Genomic DNA, 24,335 nt, shown 5'->3' with positions numbered 1-24,335 from the left:
TTTTTTTATCACACATTACTAGTCTTGTGGTGAGCAATTTATCAGTGCAAGTTAATATACAAAAAAAAAATTGTTTGTCATGGTAATCTTTAATCAAAATCAGAAAAATAAATTACGCTCTGGAATGGCACTTCTTCTCTGATGATGTCAGTTTGACAGCTTTGGTTGAATATCCTTAAAATCCCGCCTTCAATATTTTGTTTCACTTGGAAATACATCACAACACTGAAGTAATGTCAGTTGCAACTTCCGGTTCACAGCGACTTTTAAGTATCAGTTGAGAGGAAAAACAATATTGGATGACCATTATTCTGAATGGGATATTCTCCCACAATGTCTATGGTGGTGATGTCAACCAAAGCAGAACAATATATTTCATTTTGATTAAAGAATAAATACATGCATTAGGTTTTAATACAACACAAAATTAAACATTTTGCACAAACATTTTCTGGGATTGTTTCAATACACCAGTCCCCCTTATTTTGTTTGTTCTGACAATAGCAACTACAAAGCATAGTATATTTACTGCTGGGTCTGAAATGTATAAACCACACACATATCGTGTCACAATATGCAATCCAGCTGTTATATTCCAACCCACTCCTCCCTCCTTCCCCCAGAAAGCTCCTCCAACCCATTCCTCAGAGTTCGTCTGCAGGGGGAAAGCATGTCGAAACCAGATGTTGGTCCAGCCCTTATGAAGTCTCTCACTGACACTGTGTTTTTATCACAGCCAGATGAATGCACACCCTCTTTCTTTGTCTATTTATGATATTTCCCTCATTATAATTGGGGAAATATCTTTTTTTCTTGCTGTATGTGTGCTTATATTCTTTCCAAATTGCTTTTCCTTTTCCCTCCTACTGTCTTTCTACAAAAGGAATAGACGTTGACCTGTTGTGTTTTTTTATTTTCTGCTCAAATGGGGAATAATTGAATATAAGCAGAGAGCTGTGAGTTCCTAAGAGTTGAAAGCTGGAACCTTGGTTAATGATTCTATTCATAACCATGAAAATCTGGTATCAGTTGAGAATCCTCTGAAGTCCATATTGAAGGAGATACGGACTGTTGCAATCTGATATATAAAATCTGGCCTGCAAATGGTTGAATGCTTAATATTTCAAAATGGCTTGACCAAAATACTGGATAGTTGTCCAACAAATGAATCATTATTGGATCAGGAGCATTTTCTTTGAATATCTTTAATTTATTTACATCGATAAACTTCAAATTAACTTACTAGTTAGAAGTTCAAGTCTTTAATGAATGCAATCGAGTTAAAATAGCAATACTCGAGTCTCTCCATGATAACAACGATGCAAAATTCACACCTTGTGACTAATATTTTTGGTGCATTGTAGATTTATACTTGAAAAATGCAGAGTTCATATCAACTATTAGACTGCAGATGATGAAGATTTTTAGACTTTAAGACAGTTTAAGTTTACATGTACTTTCACAATGTATCTTGTTGAATATGTTTTTTTTTGTTTTTGTTTTTTTGTTCAGTGACTAAAATACAACTTGTGATCACTCTTCTGTTTCTCTCATATGGGAAAGTTTTGCACTCTTGACTGTTGTGACATCATGTTGTTTAGACAGTTGTGTCACATATCTCTCCCATCCAGACAATAGATGACTTACTGGAACTGCTGTAAAGTCCATCTTGGTGGAACTTGTGGGCTTGTTTTTATTTCATGACAGATTTTTATGGACCCTCTGGACTTACTGTTTCCTTTCCTTTTTGTTGGGAAATGGTTCTCTGTGTAAATGGCTTCGTATTTTCACACCAATTACTTCTTTTTTCTATTTTAATTTAAAGGTACAATATGTAAGAATTTTGTATCAAAATATCCAAAAACCACTTGCACAGTTTTACGTATATATTTCTTTCAATTATGTACTTACATTATCCTAAATGTTTCCAAGAATTTGTAAATTCAGAGAAATTCACAATTTTAAATAGTGCCCGTCCCTTGTCGCCTGTCAATGACGTAATATCCGCGTTATCCCTGGTTTCCGCTTGTACTGCCATAGTAACCATGGCGACAGATGTGGACAACTGCGTAATGTTTAGTGGCACACTGTTGTTGTTTCGTTCAAACATTATGTATCATGGCAAGCAGACTTTGGGACAAAAGGAGAACTAAAACGAGGATCAATATGTGTGGACTCGCATGTGGCGCTGATATATGATATGACGCTTATGATGGAATTGTCTGAGTCCAATATCAAGCCTCTGTGTGTCATGGTTGGTTGCAGCAAAGAAAGAGTAGAGGCAGGATCTAAACAGAACACTCACATTTTTTAACAATACTTGACTAAACTGAAAACACACAGGAGTAAAACTGCAGGAGAATAATTTTAAGTACTATTATTAGTTTATAAATCTTTAAATGGCTTAGCACCAACTTATTTAACTGAACTACTGACTGAATATAAACCTGCAAGATCACTCCGCTCATCAAATCAGGCTCTATTGTGTACCCCAAAATCGAGGCTCAAATGTAGGGGAGATCGAGCTTTTTACATCGTTGCCCCAAGGCTTTGGAATACTTTACCTATTAGCTTAAGACAAGCTCCATCTCCTCTGACTTTTAAATCCAGACTTAAAACTTTTTTATTTTCGAAGGCTTTCGATTAACACTGTATCTTGTGTTGTAAATGATGTGATCTTATGTGATTTTTAAGTTTTTCTTATTATGTGTTTTAATGTTGTGATTTTGTGCTCTTTATGTTCTTGTGTGATCTTTAGGTCTTTTTCTGTCATTCTGTCTCGTCTGTTGGTTATTCTTTAAATGAACTTAATTACATTGTGGAAAGCACATTGGTCAACAGCTGTTGTTTTAAATTGTGCTATACAAATAAATTGTCATTGTCAATAACAGTCAACTCAACATAGATGAGAATGGACAAAGAATGACTAAAACTAATGGCTATAAATACACAGAAACCAAATAGCTAAACAAGGAGCAGGCGAATCAAATCAATTAAACAATGAGTTGCTATGACAACAAATGAAAACATGCTAAGAAACCATGAGCTGTGTCCCAATTCAGAGGCTGCATCCTTCGAAGGACTCTGACTTGAGAGTCTGCATCCTTCGAAGGCCAGAAAGGTTGGAACGAGCATTGCTAAATAGGAGGATCTTGCCTACTGTGGATTGTTCTTGTCACCTAGCAACTGTGACAGCTGCCATTGATGAGTGGCAGTAACTTTTGTACTGGACTTTTTTAAAAAGTTATATTAAACTGTCTGAAAACAAAACAGGGTTCACAAACTGTCAAAATATGTTTCTGTATATAATAAAGAGTATAAACTATATATAATCGCAGAAAGATATAAGTCAACATTTACACCGTGTTAAAAGTTTTTTTTTTTTTTACATTTTTATCATTAGATATTTGAGTAAGTTAAAACCCAATACTTGGCAATATTTCTCTCAAAAAAAATCCTGTCATCACTGGCGCGCAATGAATTCTGGGGTAGACAAGGCCGCGAAGGATCCATCTCTTTTTTTCACAGGAAACGAAGGACGCATTTGGAGGCCATATTTTAATACGGTTCAATACAGTTCATTTAGGATACAATTGATCATGTTTAATTTCGTTCTAGATATATTTCATGTAGTACTCTAGCGGTCCAAAAAAGAACAAGCATAGTTTAGCCAGCCACACACTCCATCGCGTCTTCTTCAAATATATAGGCTATTTATACAAATAACATCATAATTTTTACATCTGATCATGGGATGACTGATTGGCTTGTTCAGATAAACCCTCAGCTATAAATATGTACAAATTTTCATTCATTTGTAATAGGCTATCTCTAATTTGTGAACTGTTGTGTTTTTACACCTGCACATAATTTAGACTTTTCTTTCTAAGATTTACATGTGAAAGGCCAGGGTTTCTATGCCACTGTTTCACATTTTATTTCTTGCTGAAAGAAGTTTGATTTTTAGTAACAGTAGGCTATTTATGAGCTGGACTAAAAGCATGCTTGCTGTGAAAGGCTCTAGTGAGTAGATCATGTCTGGTGAGATTTTAACTTTCTCAAAGAATCTAATTTGATGGAACGAAAGTAGGAGGTCTAATATAATTACAGTAATGGAAGGAGAATGGCATGCAGGTACTTCTTACGTAGGCCAAAGAACTATGGGAACGAGGAGTAATAATGTAAGAGATGGCAGAGTAGTAGTGCAATAATGTGGTTCAAGTTTGATTGCACTTCCATGCCTCTGATGTAAAGGTGTATTTGAGTTTACCATGTCAGAATCTAATGATCCAGCAGACTTTCCTTTTTAAGCTGAAACTTTACTGTGCATTCAGCGTCATTAAACTGACTGGCCTGACTGGCCTGCTTCTGCCTTAACAATAAGTGTCTTGTGCTTGGACGAAGCGGCCCTGAACTTACATCCAGCTTGGCATTGAGAGCAGTCTCTGTGATTGAAGAGCTTTTGTTATTGAGTTTATTTAGTCATGGCAGAGTTGAGTAAAGTACTCTTACGGGTTAATGCCAACGTGAATCACAGAGGTCAGGGCCTAATGCTTTCATTTAGATTAATTCTAGTTGTTTTGGCCTTTAGTCCCCATTTTCAATGCAGAAGCCTCTCAGTCTCTCCTGTTCCAGATCATTTGCCTTCTCATGGCCTCAGTCCAACTTTCTGCCGAGGCCGTTTTGCATGACTAGCTCAAGATAACATTGTAAGATGTAAAAGCTGGTTGTCAAGCTGGTTATGACAATCCCTCTAAAACCAGCCTGGCAGACCAGCAATCTTAGGATAGTTTCTTTTCCCAGTAGAGCTTTTTTCATTGTTTAATTTTGAAATTGCTCATTATGTTTTGGGAATTCCTAAACTGTAGGCTTCAGCCTAGACTGAATTCTAGTTATTGTTTTCCAAGTAATGGTATCTGTGAATTGTTCTTCTTCAGCACGTGGGTGTCTTTTGTGTAGATTCCCCTTCAGTTTGCCCTTCACTTCAGACTAATTAAAAGATCTCATGGGGATGTGGAGAAGTAGGTCAGTGTGGGATGCTTATTCGGGCTAAAAAAGAATTATGATTTTCCTCCTTAGTGGAAAAATCCAGCACATTCCTAAATCCCTCAGTCGTCCAGCAGATTCACACCTGGAAGTCTGAAACCGAAGAATCGCCCCCCTGCCTCGGTGGAGTTTAACCAAGCTTGAGTTATTGCTTTCCGACAATACTCCCATAGCATAAACACACACAGGCATAGACTATCCAACTTTGTTACAAGGTGGTCTTATCAAATGTGCCTCACACAGTAGCAAATATAACAGAGATGTTTTTATGAACATTCTTTTTCCTTGTTTATATACAGATAGGCTTCATTCCTCACAAGGAGCTGTACAAATCTGAAGGCCAGTATACTGTATATCAACAGGATTTTTGAATCCTGAATCCTCACATTTTATCGGAAAATTTATTTCATCATATGCCTCATATGTTTTGGCTTTTGACATGGTTGAGAATCTACGTTTTGTATGGCCCACCTGTATACCTGTACTGTCCACCTCATGTTAATTTCGATTTCATATCTCACAACTGTATTTCTCTATTTCTTTAAAATATTACTGTAAGATTTCACTATGATATACTATGCTCTGGTCAAGCTTGCTGATGCAAATGGTGACCATATGTAAAGTTTGTGGTGACAGCTGTGATACTGGAATAACACAGATATGATCATTTAGATATAAGAGAGAGGATGAGTGAGATACAAATGTGACAGACTTCAGGATTTCCTCTGGTTTTGTGAATATTTCCTCTCTGTGACGTCTCTCTGGCTGAGACTATAGAGTGAAAGGAACCATATAACAACTGGAATGGCTGCTGCCAGTAGATGAAGAAAATCTGTTAACAAGTTTCCTATTGAACTTGAAATTAAGTACATTCAGCCTATTGTAGACTTTGGTTGGCCTATATAATTGAAAAGCCACTTGTCTACAAGGCAAAGTGAAAAGAACTCTTCAAGATTATGTCAAGTGCATGAATAAACTTGTTTAATACTCATTGGGATGGTCTTTGTTTATCATTTATTGAAGATTCAAGCCGTTTTGCTAGATGCATATACAAATCAAATCTAATTGATTATTTAAAGGCTTTCAAGTAGGCTCTGGGCAGAAACACCTAAAATCATCTTCATCTTAAAGTTTGTTTTATCGAGGAGGCCAGAGATGTGTGTGGGGGCCCATCTGATTGTTTGAGAGACTTTAGTTTAGAGGAAAACAGCAACAGATGAAAATATAAAGGCTTGAAACAAATATGTTTTATAAGTTATATAAAATTAAGCCAAATTTATTTTATTGTGCTCAGTAGAGGTCAAATCATAAATGTATGGCTACTGAGAAGGAAAAATGTGAAAGGTCGTAGGCCTATTGTTTTCAGAGAATTTATATATTTTTACCCCTTTTCATCCAATTGTGAATGCCCCCCCTCCCTCCTTGTTTTAAGCATAAACCACACTAAATCAAATCGATTATTATCGACAATGAAAATAATCGACAGCGAATTTGATTATCGATTAGTCGCGTCTGCGCGCTGTGATCGGGAAACTACCAGCCAGTCACATCGGAATAACACATTTATATGGACAAAACGCATATGGAAAATAGCGGAGGACACAGGGCGAGCTGCCTCGAGAAAGGTACATGATCCAAGTTGTCGAAACATGAGAATGCTCTATTAATAAGCGCTTCAAACAAAAGTATTTAAGCATTTACCGCGTCTTGCCCTGTCGTTCTTTGACAGATGCGTGTGAGTCACACGTTTAATAACAATAACATTACGATGTCCAGCAATCGATTTAAATAGTACATTGGGTTTAATTGGTCGTATAATGAGATGTAATATATGTTGTTAGTGGCGAGAATTTTCACGTGAATACATGAACCGACTATTGTAGCCTGTGCTACTGTACGTCAATGGTCCAGTGGCTCAACTTCATGCCAAGCGTGTCAGAGGTTCTGGGTTCTAATCCGCACTCGTATAGTTTTTTTTTTTTATCATCAAAACCGATTATGTTTATCAGTGGTTGAATATCAAGCAGGGACACGTTTGTGTGCATTTGTTTTGTGATTTCACCGGAATGAATAGAGTAAGAACCGCGTGTCCGAGTGAAGACAGTGCGCGGCGTGTGCGCGAGCCACAAGAGAACACTATCCGCGCCACTGATGGCAGCGGCAATGAGCACTTTGATCACTTGATTTAAAAAACAACACATTTCAGCGCTAGAACGCCTCTTATTTAACAAACGAACGAAATGATTGCTACGGGCACGAGTAAGTGCAGTGCCAAGTTTGACGTTGTTTGGATTAGAAATTCAAAAGATATCGTTGAATATAATCGGAAATAGAAGCACACTTTTAAGTTGTGGTTTAAAAACAAACATTCTGACATTAGAGAGGTTTGTGGTTTAAAAATAAACATTCTGTCAGCTAAACATTAAGTCAGCTACACTGTTTACTTCTGAATATTGTGGTTATTCAATGCCGCGAGATGTTTCAAAAGTGGTGGGGGACAATATCGACCCTGGCAAAAAGTGGTGTGGGACACCCTATGAATGTAATATTATTATATGTTCCTACGAGTGAATGTGTTCCTCATAGCCTCGTTAACATTTTGTGCGTTAGTTTTTGTTTCTTATCATATTTTATTTAGTCGTTTTAATTTCTGCTTTAAAATAGTAAGCAATCAGTTGTATTTAGGTTTAGAATGTAATGTTTGTATTTTAAAACTTTTTGTTTGTTGCTAATGTAGGCCTACAGCATCCTGCATACATTCAGCATTCACTAATTGTTTATTTGTTTAACCATACTTTAGCCATATTACACATTGTTGAGGACAGCATTGGGACAGGATTTGCAATAACATTGTTTAAAATAATGAATTAAAATAAATTTTTAATAAAAAACATTTTTTATAATATTTTTTCATCCGATTAATCAAAAAAATAATCGACAGATTAATCGATTATCAAAATAATCGTTAGCTGCAGCCCGCAACAAATTTGTCAGATAAATGTATTTTGTTTTAAGTATTTAGATCTTTTTATTGGAAAACAAGATACAACTGCTGATTATTAAAATTATGTTTTGCACTTTGCAGTGAAAATTACAATAAACACATTATATTATAGTATAGTTTGTAATGGATGCATTGTAAGGCAATAAATATGTATATTCCATGGTATTGATGAATGAAGTCACATAATAATTTAGGCTATAGAAACTGTTGTGACCGGTTTCCAAAAAGAGCTTTTTTTTTTCTTTCTTTTTTTACAAAAACAAACAGAATCAACCCAGAGAAACAAAACAAAGGTGGATGACAGGTAAAAGTAGGGGCTCGGGGGTAAATTTGTCAGTTGAGGTCATTAGTTATGGTTTAACAAGTCCCCTTAATGTGGTTTTAATGGCTTATTAGTTTGCCAAGGCCATATGACTGGACTTTATGGTTGAAATATGCGACTCCACTGCTGTTGCTGCTCCCTTTTTCCAATTTAATCCTAATTGAAAACATCTGATCCTGGGGTTGTTTAGTCCTGCTTTAGTGAGGAAAGTGCCTTTCAAAATACCGCCAACATAAATTTTTTGGAATGTGTATGTGTGGATGGAAGGAGAGATTTGAATTCACTGGTTTATTTGGGTGGAGTCGACCAGCTCATAAGTAAAACCGCAGTTGTGGTCTGTCTGGAAGAGATTGCATTTCCATTTCATTTAAACTTTGCAGTCTGAGCACACACTCATTGTAGAGATTCCAATAGTTACTGAAAACCATAAGCTTTATTACATTTTATTCAATGCTTCTTTATGCACTGAAATAGAAATCCAAACTAACTGGATTTGCTTTTATTTGTTTATATGGAAACCTTCTTGCCAAAACTATAACCTAAAAACAAAATTAATATTATTCTTATTTAAAATGGATGTTGTTATTGAAAATTATATCTAAAATTGTATAATTAAAGTCAAGGACACTGATGTGTTTTGTAGCAGGGTTCCCTGTCTGTCCCTGAAGGAAATATGGGGCAAAATGGTACAAAAACACTGACCAAGAGTGAAAATCTTGTGTAAACAGGAAGGTAGCTAAGCGTGTCGGATAAGCTTCTGAATCAGGTATCTGTTACAGCTCTGGCTTGATAGTTTTATGTTTCCCTCTCTTTATTTTATCATGCCTTATCTTATGTTTTTAAAGGCTTGAATATCATCCCTGAATATGAGGAAAGGCTGCCTGTTAGGGACGTAATGATGTCTTGAGTTAGTGCTTGGGTGACATTAACAAATGTATTGGCTAAAATGAAGTATTTTTTTAGGCAAATATTAAATTCAATGTTTGGGTCTATAGCGCCCTCTTGTGGCTGAAATATGATGTCTGCATAGTCCTGATGTAAGGTAGATGATTAGCAGCTAGACATGGTGTACTTTTATGTTCTCTGTCATAAACAGAAAATATTCTAATAGTGCCTAAACTAATTAGCTATATTATTGTTTCAGGTTTTTATTCTGACATTATCGGAAATTCCTTCAGCAGCAAACAGAAACTAGACATTAATTATCCATCTCAGCATACCAAGAGGACATAGGCTAACCAGTGTCATTGATTGAATAGATGTAAATACAATTAATGTATTCATGTGAATTAATCTAAGGAATTTTAAAGCCATCATCAATTTATATGCATTACTGCTGAATTATGCAGTACAAAATCGTGGCATTTAAGACTTTGGAACTGTTTTGGCGCCATCACAGAGTGTTTTAGGGTCAGCATGTATTCCAGATTAATGCCATGTAAAGCAGTCTGGAACATTTGGATTGCTCTTGATGTCAAGGCTTTTGGGAAACATTTGACTATGGGCGAGCTGATTATGCCAACTGGCTCACATGTTCTCACCATATCAAACATTCATCTTATTGGTGGCGCAGATATGGGTCAATAGGAACATATGACCTAAGAAACTTTCCACCAGCAAAGAAAAATTATTCATTTAGATGAAGTTCACAAATGTAACTAGTTGATTTAAATATGTTAAAAAATATATTATTTGTGCAATATAAATGTCACTCTGTTTTCTGCACCCCCCCCCCCCCCCCCACCCCCCAGAATATAAAAAAACAAACAAATATTGTCTTGATTATAGTTCAAACCCTCATACAGTAAAGCAAATATTATTTTACAATTGATTCAACAGTTGCACATCATGTGCATAGCCAATAACATATTTTTGAAAAATTCAGTTTTTTTCTCCGTATTTTTTTAGAACAAAATTGGAAATAACAACAAAATGACTCATGGTTTGGTCATGGAGTCAGTAATGACTCAAACTGCTAATTCATGAGCAAATCTATGACTGTTACATTCAAATTCACTTTTGACTTATAAACAAAAACTGGTTCAAGAGACCTGACGAAAATGCATGGGCTTACACTGTGTAATCTCTGCTAGATCTTAAATTATTGCTGCATTTATTTTTGTCATATTAGCGACCATTTTAGTCGCCGCTTGGATCTCTGAAATGCATGTTTTATTGTGGCATTAGCTGATTTATGGATCACATAAATATTTAATTTCTCTGTAGTTTTGGGCCTCCTAAAAATGTATTTATGCCTCAAGAGACTCTAGAACAAAGAGAGATTGATGTATATTTTTCTTCCCGAAAATCTAATCAGAAAGTGATGCATAGTACCATCAGTGCAGCTTATCAGTCACTAAACAAGTAACATTAAATGTCTTCTTTGCTTTTTAGCCTGTTCTCTGCTGTATTTTCATAATTATGCTTATAATTATGATAATTAATCATGCATAATTCATTATAAGTCAGGTCTAAGAGCTTGTCACCTGCAAGACACTCTAAAGCAATTAATCTGCTTTATCTATTTATAGGGTGCGTGTGGACCACGCCATAAGTGTTGCCTTTTGAAGATTAGACAGAAGGAGTTTGAGAATCGTGTGGTTTAGCCAGGAGCTGTTCAGTTCAATATTACTTCAAATCGCCGTGTTCATTGAGCAGCATAACAGATGGAGTTTATTTTTCTCCACCTGAAGAAAGAGCATGCAAAAACCCTGCTGGAGCAGAAGCAGCCGTGCTGGAGGAGCACATGAGTATATGCACACACACACACACACTTGCTCACGCCAACGCACCGACGTGTCACAGCTGGGGAGCAGAGGAAGTTCCTCACTTTCTGTCCAAAGTTTCGCTTCGGACTTCCTGAGACTGCACTTTACTTGTTTGGAGTCAAACTCATTTAGACAAAGAAAGAAGAATGTATTTTTGGAGCTTAAAGGCATGTTGAAAACCAGCACTGCTTGTAGTGGAGCGTATGAAGACAATTTCAACATCATATTTTGAAGCATGGATATTCCAGAAGGACCCGCCCTTGGTTTTTGCAAGCATGTTTATTATAAATCCCTCCATGTTAGAGTGATCTAAGCTGCTGTTTGCGTTTCTTAAGGAAATGTGGGCCATTTGGAGACGTGCCTGACACTTCGGCTCAAGTCAGGCTTTTTGTTGGCGCTGATTCTGGGAGATGTGGGGAGAGAGGAGCTTTCTGAGGTACAGGGGAGAGTGGGCAGAGGGCAAAAGTCACCCTATACCTCGAACCCTTGGTGGCCTGGGTCTTTCTTCTCTGTCCGAGCAGCGTGGACACTTCTTCCCCTGCCACAGAGAGCAGCTGGATGCTGATGATGAATATGATGAGTGGGTTTATGCACCTCTTCATTGCAGAGGTAAGTAGAGGACACTCATCTTTCATTGTGTTTGTCTGTTTGTGATAGTTCCGTAATATAGCCTTTAAAATACAAGAGAACTTCAGCAGGATGTAAAACTAAACGTTCCCAGCAACATGATTGTATTTACCTTGTGATAGTGTGGGATTTCCTTGTGAGGAGTCCAAGATTAACAGTTTGATTGAATTAGTCAAGCCATCTGATTTAATCTCAGTCCACAGTCAACACCAGCTTTTTAGTTAAAGTAAAACTGAAATAGCATTGATAACGGTTAACTTTACTGCAATGACCTTCTAAGTTATTGTGCTTGAATTCGGTTTGATTTGATAAATGTTGCTTGAGGAAGCTACATCTGTAGATATGAATCTGCTTTCAGGTCTATTTGCACTCATATGCTATAATCAGAATCACTAACTGCTATCAAAATGCATCACACAAAGCATGTTTTGTGTGTTTTAGCTATTAGTCTAAGCATTAGCGGCAGATGACAGTATGTAGGACAATGACCTTTTATTTCTGTAGCAAACAATTGAGTCGAGGGGATTTGGCTATATTTAACTTTGTGTGTGTCAAAAGCCGTTGATGGCAGAACTGCTGACAGCTAAGTTAAAAACAATCAATGCTCTGCAGCGCTGCAGCTGAGGATGGAGAGAGAAAGAGAGAGAGAGAGAGAGAGAGAGAGAGAGAGAGAGAGAGAGAAAAGGAGGGGGTCTCCCTGACTGAGTCAGTCTCTCTCTCCCGCAATCTCTCCACCTCTCTGTCCTTTGTCCTGGAATAGTGTCAGTCCTGTGGAACGGCAGGAGTATGTTGGGATTGGATAACACTTTTCCAGGGCGCATGAGCTGGCTGGTTGCCACCGTGTGTGTCTGTATACGTGGGTGAAACCGAGGGAGGGGGTTACAGATAGTGTCTATGAACCTGTGAGTGTTTGTGCTCTGGAGGGACGGGGGGCTGTGTGAGGACAGTGCGCTCCAAAACTCTTGACACACTTCCCAGAAAATACCAACACACAGTGGGAGAGGCAGGAGACCATGTTCTGTCTGAGAGGTAAGTGGCAGACCTTCAAAACTGTAGGAAAGAAAGACAAAGAACTGCTAGGAGGCACAAGTTATTGCAGTTTCATAGTGTAACAGTTCCCTGATGAAGAAGGGGGGGGTTAAGCTCAGCTGTTAGTTAAACGTCCTGCACAGTTTCAAAGCGCTCCTCTCTCCTCTGGTTCCTTTGTTTTCTTGCTAGGAAGTCCGGCTCGCAGGCTGCCGGGGGAAAGAGTGGGAATATGTCAGAAAAGTTACAGTGACCATGCCAGACTGAGAGTTTTGAGGTGATGAGAGAGAGGTTGTTTATAAGGAAGGAGGAAACTTTTATCTGATCTGTCTTTCATGTGAGCTCTACTGAGCAGTGATTGTATGGCATATTTTTCTTTAGAAATGCAAGTTTGAGCTGCAAGTGTTGCAGCTTTGTCATTCTTTGTGGTTTTGTCTCCGTGCTGGTATTTTGTGATCCTCATTTGACCTTTAAATAATGTATACAATGCTTGGTGTTTGGTTGAAAGGAATTGCACAGTTATAAATGGAAATTAGTCATCATTTGCTCACCCTCGTTGTTCCAAACCCGTATGACTTTGATCAGCGGAACACGGAAATGTTTAAGAAATGTGCTGGTCTCTCTTTGCCGTGGAGTTATGATGAATGAGTACATTTTTAAGCTTTAAAAGTATCATAAAAGTTATTTTATTATGTTATTTTTATCAGTTTGGACTGGAGCTTCAAAAATGCATCTTTTGTATTAATCTGAATAAAGAAAGTTATAGAGGTTTGGGACAACATGAGAGTAAATGATGACAGACTTTTTACTTTTGGGTGAACTATTTATTTAAGAGTTTCTTTTTTTGTTGAATTATCACTCTTGAATTTAGTAGCTTTTTGTTTTGTGATGTGTGTGTTTGTTTTGGATGGATGATCTGGTGGCTTGTGTTTTTGTTCACCCTCTTTCTTTCTCCCTTTTCTTTTTACTTGTCTGCTGTTTTGTGACTTTTTGTTATCCAGTGTATTCTTCATATCAAGCATAAATAGCACGGTGACCTGATTTTCTTTGCCAGTGGTCACCTCTTTCATTCACCAGTGACCTGAAGGTCATGTTTTGAATGGTCACATTGGTATTTTGGCTTTATGTCATGGCTGATTAGTGCCAGTGATTTTCAAAGCGACTTTTTTTCAGTACTTTTTCTGACCTTTGGTAGTATTTTGATAGCAGGGTCAAATGAAAGTAGACTAAAATTGGACATTCATTTAACAATTCTCAAGCTATGCTGAGAAGGTGTGTTGTCTCAAGTGTTGTATCTCACCATCTGTAAGGTTTTAGGTCAAACATTCAGCTGTACAATATTTTAAACAGTGATTTGGTATCTTGGTTTCAAACTACAGTACCTGTACTTAAATTTAAATTTAACCCACTTAAATTAAATTCTATCCCAAAACTATGCTTTAAGTGAAGGCATTTTTTCATGCTCTCACATTTTAATTTTATTTTAATGGAAACTATTTTATTTCTTGTAATCTTTTTGTCATAATTGTCTTATGGTTTAAATTTAGCTGAAAAGTCAATAATAATGGCAGGTTTGTCACAATCCCTATACTGCTATTGGGGCATGTTGTCACAAAACTAAATGTGTGTTAATTAACTTTATTTTTTTAATTGTGGACTTGAGTAAAAAAGTGTGACAACTAGCCTCAGTCTCCCTACTAAACTTCATTACCTTACTTTCAATCATTTATGTTGGCTTATTTGGTTCAATTATGTGTTTTCTTTCAGTATTTTCTTCAACTGATGGATTGAAATAGATATGTAATTGATAATATCCACTAAACTGGCTTCATTGTTCAGAGTTGTTTACAAAAATCTGTTGTTTGCAGCAGCACCATGAACTTGGATGCATTCATCCTGTAGCTGAGGGCTTTTTTGCAGGTTGAGACAGGCTTCTGCTTTAAAGTCAAGCTCCAAAACAAGTGCATTCATATCACACCGGCAGCGCTCCTTCTCTTCCCATAAAAACCCTTGTGGATTTTCCTTTTTAAGCTAATTGTAGACCAACACACTGCACACTTACATCCAAGTACGTCTGCTCTCGTAAAGTAAAGCTGCTTTATGGAATGACTACTGTTGTCAGAGGTGTAATCGCCGGGTGCAAATGCATGCGGTGACCCACAACCCACAGGCTTCTCTAAAAGTGTCACATGATGGAGAAACGGTTTTGCAGCTCCCTAATGAACAGCTAAAAGAGCATTCTGTTAGTCAGCTGCTCCTCAGGTCTTGAATAAGATCAACGTCCTTCTGTAACTTAAATGAGAAGTGGAGACGACTCGTGGGAGGCAGGGATGGGTATTTTGTGGAGTGTAATTTACTTTAAGAGCCTGAAAGCGCTCTTCTGTGTAAGCTTTTTTTAAATAAATGAAGCTTCCTTGACCTAGATAAATGTACCCGCCTCCATCTCTCCCCATTTTACTCTTTTCCAGAAGAGCCAAAGCAACTGATTGGATGTAATCCAATTATTGTCTCGCTCATTTTTGCGATCCAACCCAAAGGACCAATCATCCCATCCTATCTGTTCAAGTAGGAGGATTTTACGTTGTTCTTGCTTGCTTTGGATTGAAGATGTAGAAGTCTTATGAGCATCTCAGCTGTCAGAATGATGATTTTTCCAAATCTCAAAGTCATTATCCAGGGTAATTGTTAAAACACCTGGATTTGAGTCTCATGCGAGCATGAATGTCTCATTATACACTTTTTCCCGTTTCACACAAGGCATTCACAGTTCCTGTGACAGTTATGAATCGTGAACATTAGCCAGGGTTGGCTTTGAGCCTGAAGAATGATGGCCATTCCACATATGTCAGCCCCTCATGAGGGTCTCAGTCACTAGGCGTGTGCAGAGCCGACCCTCCCTTTCACATTAGTGGAATTCTGAGTCTGATCCCTGTAACATCGTGTTTGGCCTGCACATATTTTGAGGGTGGAGATAAGCAAAGAAAGGCCATTCTTCATTCATAAACGCCATAGCGGACGATTCTAAGATGGAACCGTTCAAGGGAGTTACGGTAATGATTTTAATGTTGAATCAAAGTCTCTGGATGTTTTGGCATTCTTTAAGATTCTGTGGAAAGAATGAGGGGCATTCAAAACATTAAGAGATTGACAGATGGGAATATTTGGAAATGTAGCCCAAAAGCACCCCTTAAAGCTGAAAATGGGTTCCTCCTCTATGATGCTTCTTTGTAGGAGTGTGTGATACACAGCATCTGCACTCCACAGATGTCTTTTGAAATCAAGTTATTTATTGGTTGGAAGAATGCTGTGCACTACTGTGTAGTAGTTAGTTACGACATTGAATGTTCACATCAAATATTTCACAATACTGTACTGTACTGCATGTTGCAGTCTAGCTGGGAACACTGGTGGTCTGAATGCTGGAATTGAGAGAATGCCATTAACAGCTCTAAGTTGGTATTCCAATAACTATAGAGGGAATTTTTGCACATGGATGTATAGCTGGCTATATATAAACAAGTGGTATCTGAAATATGTGCATGTGTGCGATCTCCTTTTGGTTTTAATGACATAAGCATATAAGCTGACATAAAACCCGATTTGAGATTAGGGATGTAACAATCTTTAAATTCTGGCCAATGAGATAAGCCAATAATAATTTTCATGTCATGGTCGATATTGAATTTTTACAGTTTTTTTCTTCTAAATAAATAAATAAAACATGAAAAACTAAAACCCAATCATTTTAAATGCTACATGAATTTACAATGGTTTAAAAAAATATTCATTTTGAAGATTTAAAAAGTAACTTTATGTAAACAGCAAATGTATCTATATGGAAATCTTTTTTTATTTTACACCATATTTTTATTTTTGTGTAAAAAAGTTTTATTTCTGGTTTTAAATAAATAAATAAAAAATCCTCTTTGTGTTTTCAGATTTTTAGACATTACCTTATTTCCGGTACACTTTTTTGGGCTGTCCCAGACGAAAGATGACCAATTGTGGCGATATCTGTGGTCGTGTCAGAACTTTAGCATGATCATCTCACAGTGTGGTACTGTATATACGCAGGTGCTGTGTGTATGCTTTTATTCACTTGTAGTATACAGGATATTAAATGATGGGCAACTTCCCACACAACAGCTCTGTCTGATTAAAGTCACGTCCACTGAGTCATGACAAAGGACAGAAATTACCCAAATGGACACAACAATGGAGCCGTGCACACTGAGTTGTGCACACTGTCTGCTCCAGCAGGTGCCTTTGGCCGAATTACAGGGGCTCCATAGCAACCATTGTTGAAACCCTCCAACCTTGTGGTTTTTGCACCCAAACAAGCAGGGGTTCGGGCAGTGCAGACTTGCAGCTAGTGGGGGCGCACAATCTCTATTCAGAGCCACTGGTTTGTGTGATTCCTTGGAGGAACTAATCTCAGGGGCTGTTTACACATCGTTTTCAACTAAAATGGAAAAAGTTTATGTGTTTTGGACGTTCATTTACATGACAATGGCGTTTTAGGGGCCTGAAAACGCAAACTTTTGGAAAGGGGTTTCAAAGTGCAAGTTTTTGAAAACAATACCATTATCTACCGTCATCGTCTCCGTGTAAACTACAAAAACGATGACGTCATGCACATGCTTATTACGTGTTCAGTCTATTATAGGCGTGTAGTGTTTCTTTACAAAATGACATCGCCAACTACTGGCCTGACCTGCATAATGCAGCATCCGGGTAAACGGGGCTCGTTTTGACAACGTTGTCATCTGTACGTGAAAAACGCAAAGGAGAAATTTTTCTGTTTTTGTTACATCATTGTCATGTATACTGTCCTAAGTTTACTTTCTTCTGTAGAAGGAAAACAAAATTTGGAAGAAAGTGGGATTATATTAGGTTCACTGTAAAGTGATCAGTTGACTTAACTTAAAAAAAGGGAGGAAACCTGTTGCCTTAAAATTATTGGAACATAACTTAAATTTTTCAATTACACATGAAGTTTATTAACTAATATTTTAAGGCAACGGGTTTCCTCATGCACTTTTTTAAAGTTAAAGGTGCATTGTGTAATATTTAGGAGGATCTGTTGACAGACATGCAATGTAATATTCACAACTATGTTTTCGGTTGTGTATAAAGACCTTATATAATGAACCGTTATGTTTTTATTACCTTAGAATGAGTCCAGGCATTTTGTGCCGACATGTTTCTACGGTAGCCCTAAATGGAAAAACTATTACAGAGCGTGTTTCGTCACTATGTTGTTCTTCGTGCAAAGAAGCTAGCTAAAGTCAGCGAATAAAACACTGACACAATGATGAACAAGTAACAATAATTTTAGCAATGAAATGACATATCGTGTTTATCGTTTTACTGAATAATTAAGTAAACTTCATTTCTTAATTTATCTTTGTAAAGAAACCTTATTGCTTAACTGCTACTCGTCTCAGACGACGACAGCCACCGTAACTTCAGTTGGTTGCATTTCGCAACCTCACCACTAGATGCCGCTAAAATTTACATACTGTACCTTTACAGTGTAACTGATCACCTTTTACAGTGTTGCTAAGTATGTTTAGCTGCCTGATTCTCTTGCTCTTATTCATAATGTACACAAAAATGTATAAACGTCCTGCCGTTTCATATTTCTTCTGTCACAAAAAGTACTAGATTTCTGAAACTCTGGTATCTCTAAGCTTAACAATTTTGCACTGCATCTTCACAAATGCTTGATAACTGTTCATTCAATTAAGTGGATCCAGATGCTTTGCAGACCTCACAAACACATACTTTACTTCTTGTGAAAAGTCTCCACGTCACAGCGTAAACCTCATTGAAATGTGCGTGTTACTCATTTAGGTTAACACAGAGCCCAGGACGGACATTTATGCAAAATTTCCTGCCAGGCATGTTAAACGATAGGCCTACATTTATGTGGATGTGATAGTGTTTCTGTGAAAAGCTCTCTTTGGGCCAGCGTGGTGGTAGTATGTAAGTCTAAGCTCTTGGCATGACAGATTCTGGTTGCAGGAATTCAGTGGCGGTTCTAGAGGGGGGGCCAGGGGGGCCCGTGCCCCTGTGACAAAAAGCTTGGCCCCCCTTGTGGCCCCCCTAAATGTGGAGTTTGAAATAATTTTTACAAAACTGTTTTTTGCTATCGTTGTATGCGTATTATTTTTTATTTTTCTATCTTTGTGGATTTGCATTTTCACGTGACAATTCGCATCACATTCGCGGGAATCGCGGCAGAATAACGCCTGTCTCCTGCACGCGAGAGAGGAGAGAAGAAGAAAGTTGGTAAATGTCAGTTCAGTTGTAAGTTCATTCTTTATGTGCGTATGGGGTGTGCGATGTGTATTGTCTATTATGATATTGTAATCGTTGTTTTAACTATGTAGCCTACGAGGCACTTTGAGCTGACATAGCATTTGTCTATCGTCCTTTCACTGCTGTGTGCAGTTCATATAGGCTATGTCCCCAAATTAGTTTTTGTCTTATATTTATATCATATTATGTTCTTATATTAGAATATCACATCAGCAAGAGTGCCGTTTTCCCGTGCACAATTGCAACTGTGATATTTATGTTATACAACAGTTAAATTAACAATAAGTTAACATTGGGAGTTACTTTTTAGACACAATATTGTTTGTTTTCCCTTTATTTCGCCGACTAGAATTTCATAATGAAACCGTAGCAGAGTCTCAATGCAACACAGCGATGATTTATTGACTGAAATCCGCGTTTTGAACGAATCACTTGTTCTTTCCCGAATAAATCGGCCGTTTGAACAAATCGTTTGAATGAATGAATCCCTCTTACAGGGACTTGCCGCCACCTACTGGCGGTTTTAGTTTCATATTTAAAGTATCCTTTAATTAAAACGTTAAAATTAGAAATAATTTCATATTTAAATATTGATTTTAAAAAAATCTCATAGCTTTATTTATGCAATTGTAAATGGAGTGTAAATATATTAATGCCACTTCTGTGTCACCTCTGCACTGCAAAGATGGATTTTGATTGAATTAATTAATTTGACTGGTAACAGTGGTACTGTATAATTATTGCATAATTAAGTATTATTGTATAAATAAGTATAATTACTGTATAATTTGAACGTTAGTATTTGACATAAAAGGTGATGCATAACTCTAAATAAGTTTAGAAAAAATGTCCATATATAGGTGAAAATGCCCCTGGAAATCAATTTAAGGTGGCAAATATTGCCCCTTAATTAAAAAAATTTATTTCTGTCACTGCTGTGACAGAAATAACCCTAACCCTAACCCTAACCCTGACCACTGCATAGAATATGAAAAATATTAATATCTTCGTGAGTCAGCTGTCAACAACAGGCCTAAACCAGCCATGGCACCAGCACAAAAACACAATCAGTAAAATATTATCTAATTATTAACAAAATGTTGAAAATATTGAAATATATTTTTGTCAATATTGCACAGCCCTAATGTACGGTATTAATTTTGATTTCTTTAGGTCTTAAAAAGCCTTAAATTTGACTTTAAAAAGTGTGCAGGAACCCTGTAAACGGTTAGACATATCAAGTCAGTTATTTTCAGTAAATGAATTAATAAGCTTCTTGGTCCCCATTGCTTTTGCTCTATAGTTCTCAAAATGAAGAGAAAGAAGGACATCATGTCTATTACAGTTACTGTGACTAATACTGAATATGTAATGCAAATGTAAAAATATAATGGAAATGCAAATACATTGTTGAATGATTATAAACACGGTATTTTGCCTGTTAATGCCTGCAGGAGTGCAGAAAATGATATGACAACAATAAGGTCTAAATGTAACTGGCCCCTCTAACAGTACAACTGGCCCCAGCTTGGCCCCCCCAGTTGAAATGGGCTAGAACCGCCACTGCAGGAATTCTCATCTGGTCCAGTTCTCGCCTTTGGCGGTCATCCAAAGAATTGAGCTCAAGGGTTTGGATTAGCCTAGACCACGGATGGAGTTTAATCAGATCTCATCACGATAATATGCATGATTATATTATATACAGCTTGTCCATTCAAAGTGCTGAAATACAATATAGGAGTGTTTTGTTGATCTATTTGGGTGACGGATCATTTTCCAGCCCCAGAGTTTTCACCCATCCTGGGGCTCAACAAATTATCTGGACTTAGACAGTTGCATTTGCTAGAGATAACCAAGTACAATACCCTTTCTGTCTGACTATCTGTTGGTCATACTGTATTTCACTCCCTCTCTAATTCTCATGTTTTCTACTCAAACAGCTGTGCAAGTGACTCCAGATGGTTTTAAGAAGATAGGAAAGACTAGTGCTGATCATTTATTAGCTATTTTAATTATTTCTTGCTATTTATTTATTAATCTGAAACTTTGATTTCTTACATTTATATGCACCTGTTTTTTTTTCAAAACAGGTGATTCTGCAGAGGTTTGAGATTTAATGTCCTCATGTCAATCTTTTTTGCTCGTTGTGACAATGAACATTTTCTCTATTTATGGATATGACGAGTTACATATGTATGCAGTTTCTAAAATATAAACACTTAGGCTTACCATAGTGAATCAGGGTAAGACAAAAACACGTTTGGAAGAAGGATTAATGATGTATTTACTCATTATTTAAATTTAGTTAATTCTGAACACAAAACTTACATAGTGAACCTATAAATTACATGACACAAAGGTTGGGGTGGCTTGTAACACAAAATTGCACTTATTTTGAAATATTATTTTAAATTAAAGAATTATATTAATACTTATTTTATGCCAACCCGCATTAACCTCTTCCCTCGACTAAATTTTAAATATTTTATTCTAAAACCGCAAACAGGTTAGTATAATTATCAAGCAAATGCATAAAACATAGACAGCATATGTGCTTTGTAGTTACAGTTGAAGTCAATGGGAAATATAGTGTTTACAACCCTCCTCATCTGCTCAACCATGGCATTTCTACATTTCAAGTGCCTTGAAACACACAGCATTTTCAATTTGTTGATGTAATTTCCACTGAAACAAGAAGACAGGGCGGAACATATCGTTCAGCTCCTCCCCTTTAAAAAAAACAGCCAATAGCGTTTCGTTTATATCACATCTCGGCCAGAGTAGTTGAGCTCAGTAAAGCCGCAGTTTCCTACTAATTTCGAACCGTTTCTCCTAATCTCCTCGATATCGCTTTAAAATATAGCATTCTGTGCAGAATTCAAATGGATACGTTTTCTGGTATGCGCCGACTCGTGCATATGATGCGCGATATGGTGCTATCATTTTCATTTCATGGGGACTTTAAAGTGAATGTTTTGAGTTGTACCACCTTCTCTCAGGTGACCATATGTAGTACAAAGCCTGCCTTCAGCAGCACTTGATGTGAAGGGATAATCCTGGTTTACAGATTAGATAAGGCAAGCTAACTTGAGTAGTGAAGTATTCCCTCAGTCTAATGCTTTAGGTAGTTAGTGAGAGGACAACACTAGACGTGTTTTCTCCGATTCTTGTGACGAACCTTTGATCCTTTTGTTTATGGTGAACTCAGATTTACTCTTACAGATATTTACCAACTCTGGCATGATTAGTGACTTTTGGAGACTTAATATTTGTAGTGGTTTCTCCGGACACCTAGTTGTATGAAAAGGATGGATGTGGGAACCTGTGGTTGAACGTCCCAAGCTGGGGACGATAGTTGAGATACTTTTGTCAAGCACAGGATGATTGCATACGTAGACTGTCTCTCCACCGAACCAGCTGTGAAATGCTGGAATAGGACCTACTACGAGGACGAAGATGAACTTCTTCCTCTATATACTCGTAAACTGAACCTCCAGCCCAAGACGGAGGGCAGCCTTCGCCGCAGACTCCTCACCTCCAAAATTCACCAGCAGCAGGACGCCCTATGGGCGCCCAAATCCTGGGCAGGTCCACCGGCTCGAAAGAGCGCCACACTGCAGGGCCAGCCCAACTACACCTTCAGCCCGCCGCGCAACGACTTGAGAGGTAGCACTTAAAATCTAGTTTGCTTTTGTTCATCAGAGGAGCTTTTGTTTTGCAGCTTAAATGCAAAAGCTGGTGCTCAATGATTAATTCTCTCACTTTATAATTTCTGTTGTCACAACAAAGAATAGCTGGTGGTATTAACAGGTGTTAAAACTTAAGAACTAGTCCCTTGAAACTCTGATGGGTTTTGACAGGTTTTTGGTGGTGAGTAGTTGAAGCGCAGTGATTAAAGTATAGTTTAATGTGTTGGCCAGTTTGAAGGTTGGTGTCTGAAGTCTGGTATGAGGCAGGCCATGACAAGACTAGTGCTGGGATACACAATAACAGCAAGTGTTACTGAACTAAAGAGAGATTTGTAGATAATCTGGTGAGGAGAATACAGGAATGTTCGAAGAGAAGTTCTTTCAAACAATTTAAGTTGTCTTTTAGCTGTCTTGAGTTTAAAGGGATATTTCCCTTTGGTCATCATTTACTCACCCTCATGTCATTATAAACCTGTATGACTTCTTTCTTCAGAGGAATACAAACGGAAAGATGTTGGAAAATATACTGACACTTCCATATGACTGCAATGTCAAAAGCACCAGTAAAGTCAAAATGATCTGACTCAAAAGAATGATTCTTTCATGAATCAGGCCAGTGATATTTTAGTATGATTTATCTTTTATTATAGGCTAGTGTTTATTTTGAATTAGCTTTTCTTTATAGATTTTCGATATAAATGTCAATATTCATGAAGTTTTAGTAATTTTGATATGTGCTTTTGTACGTTTTATTAGTTTTGTTGTTGTTTGTAGTCATTTTAGTGCCTCAGCTTTAACTTAATTTATTAGCTACCATGCCAACAATTCCAGTTTTTTATCTAATATTTAAATGTTATTTCAGCATTCAGCATTAACAAAATAAAATTGTAATAGTTTTAGGTAACAAAAACAACACTGAATCAGGCATCTCATGAAGTTTTTCAGTGATTAACAACATAATTGTTTGTCTGTTTTTCACACAAAGTTTTCGTTTAACTTGGAACATAGTTTACAATACCACTTTTATGATGCGTTTGTGTCCTTTTGAAGATTGAAAGCTTCTGTCATCATTCATTGTAATTCCATTAAAAAGATATTTCGAAGTTTTGACATGAGCGAGTACACGATGACAGATTTTACAGATGAACAATTTACTTAAAATTTGTGATTCTTTGATACATTTGCAATCTGCATTTACTGTACCCTGTACAGAAATACCTCTTACTGTAATTACAAACTAAATACACACTGTACTTCTGCAGCCGTAACAAAGTTGTCTGATTTCCCAGAAGCTAGTTTTATCAGTGGGCCAATTCGCTCAGATTAAACCCAGTTATTTAAAAGACTTATCCAGAACTAAATATGTACATTTTGCATGTAATATTAATCCAGAGGCTTGTTTAGAGCAGAGTTTTGGTTTGGGCCTTACATTTGAGAGAAGAGTGTGTAATGTGGACTAAGCCTCAGGTTCTTGGCAGACAACATAGCTGATTTCTTTGGACCGTGTTAAAATATCATGCAATGCAATC

At 37.2% G+C, this 24,335-nt stretch overlaps 1 protein-coding gene across 6 annotated transcripts in view; it reads left to right on the top strand.

Moving 5' to 3' along the window:
• The window catches only part of nhsl1a (NHS-like 1a), a 52,563-nt gene that overhangs the window by 2,043 nt on the left and 26,185 nt on the right, over nucleotides 1–24,335 (top strand). For 2 of the 6 annotated variants that reach the window (XM_056266335.1, XM_056266342.1), the window contains exon 1: nucleotides 22,470–22,783. The exons of 2 other annotated variants lie outside the window; for them this stretch is intronic. In XM_056266335.1, coding sequence (XP_056122310.1) covers nucleotides 22,498–22,783 — 286 coding nt within the window. In that variant the 5' untranslated portion in view covers nucleotides 22,470–22,497. Of the gene's footprint in view, nucleotides 1–11,223; nucleotides 11,750–12,517; nucleotides 12,797–22,469; nucleotides 22,784–24,335 lie in introns of those variants that run through there. 2 more of the 6 variants (XM_056266338.1, XM_056266340.1) reach the window with 2 other exon arrangements.

Source organism: Rhinichthys klamathensis, unplaced genomic scaffold (assembly GCF_029890125.1).
Source record: "Rhinichthys klamathensis goyatoka isolate OS25496 unplaced genomic scaffold, OSU_Roscu_1.1 h1tg000247l_1, whole genome shotgun sequence".
Classification (NCBI taxonomy): Eukaryota; Metazoa; Chordata; class Actinopteri; order Cypriniformes; family Leuciscidae; genus Rhinichthys; species Rhinichthys klamathensis.
This window is presented reverse-complemented; position numbering and strand designations above follow the sequence as displayed.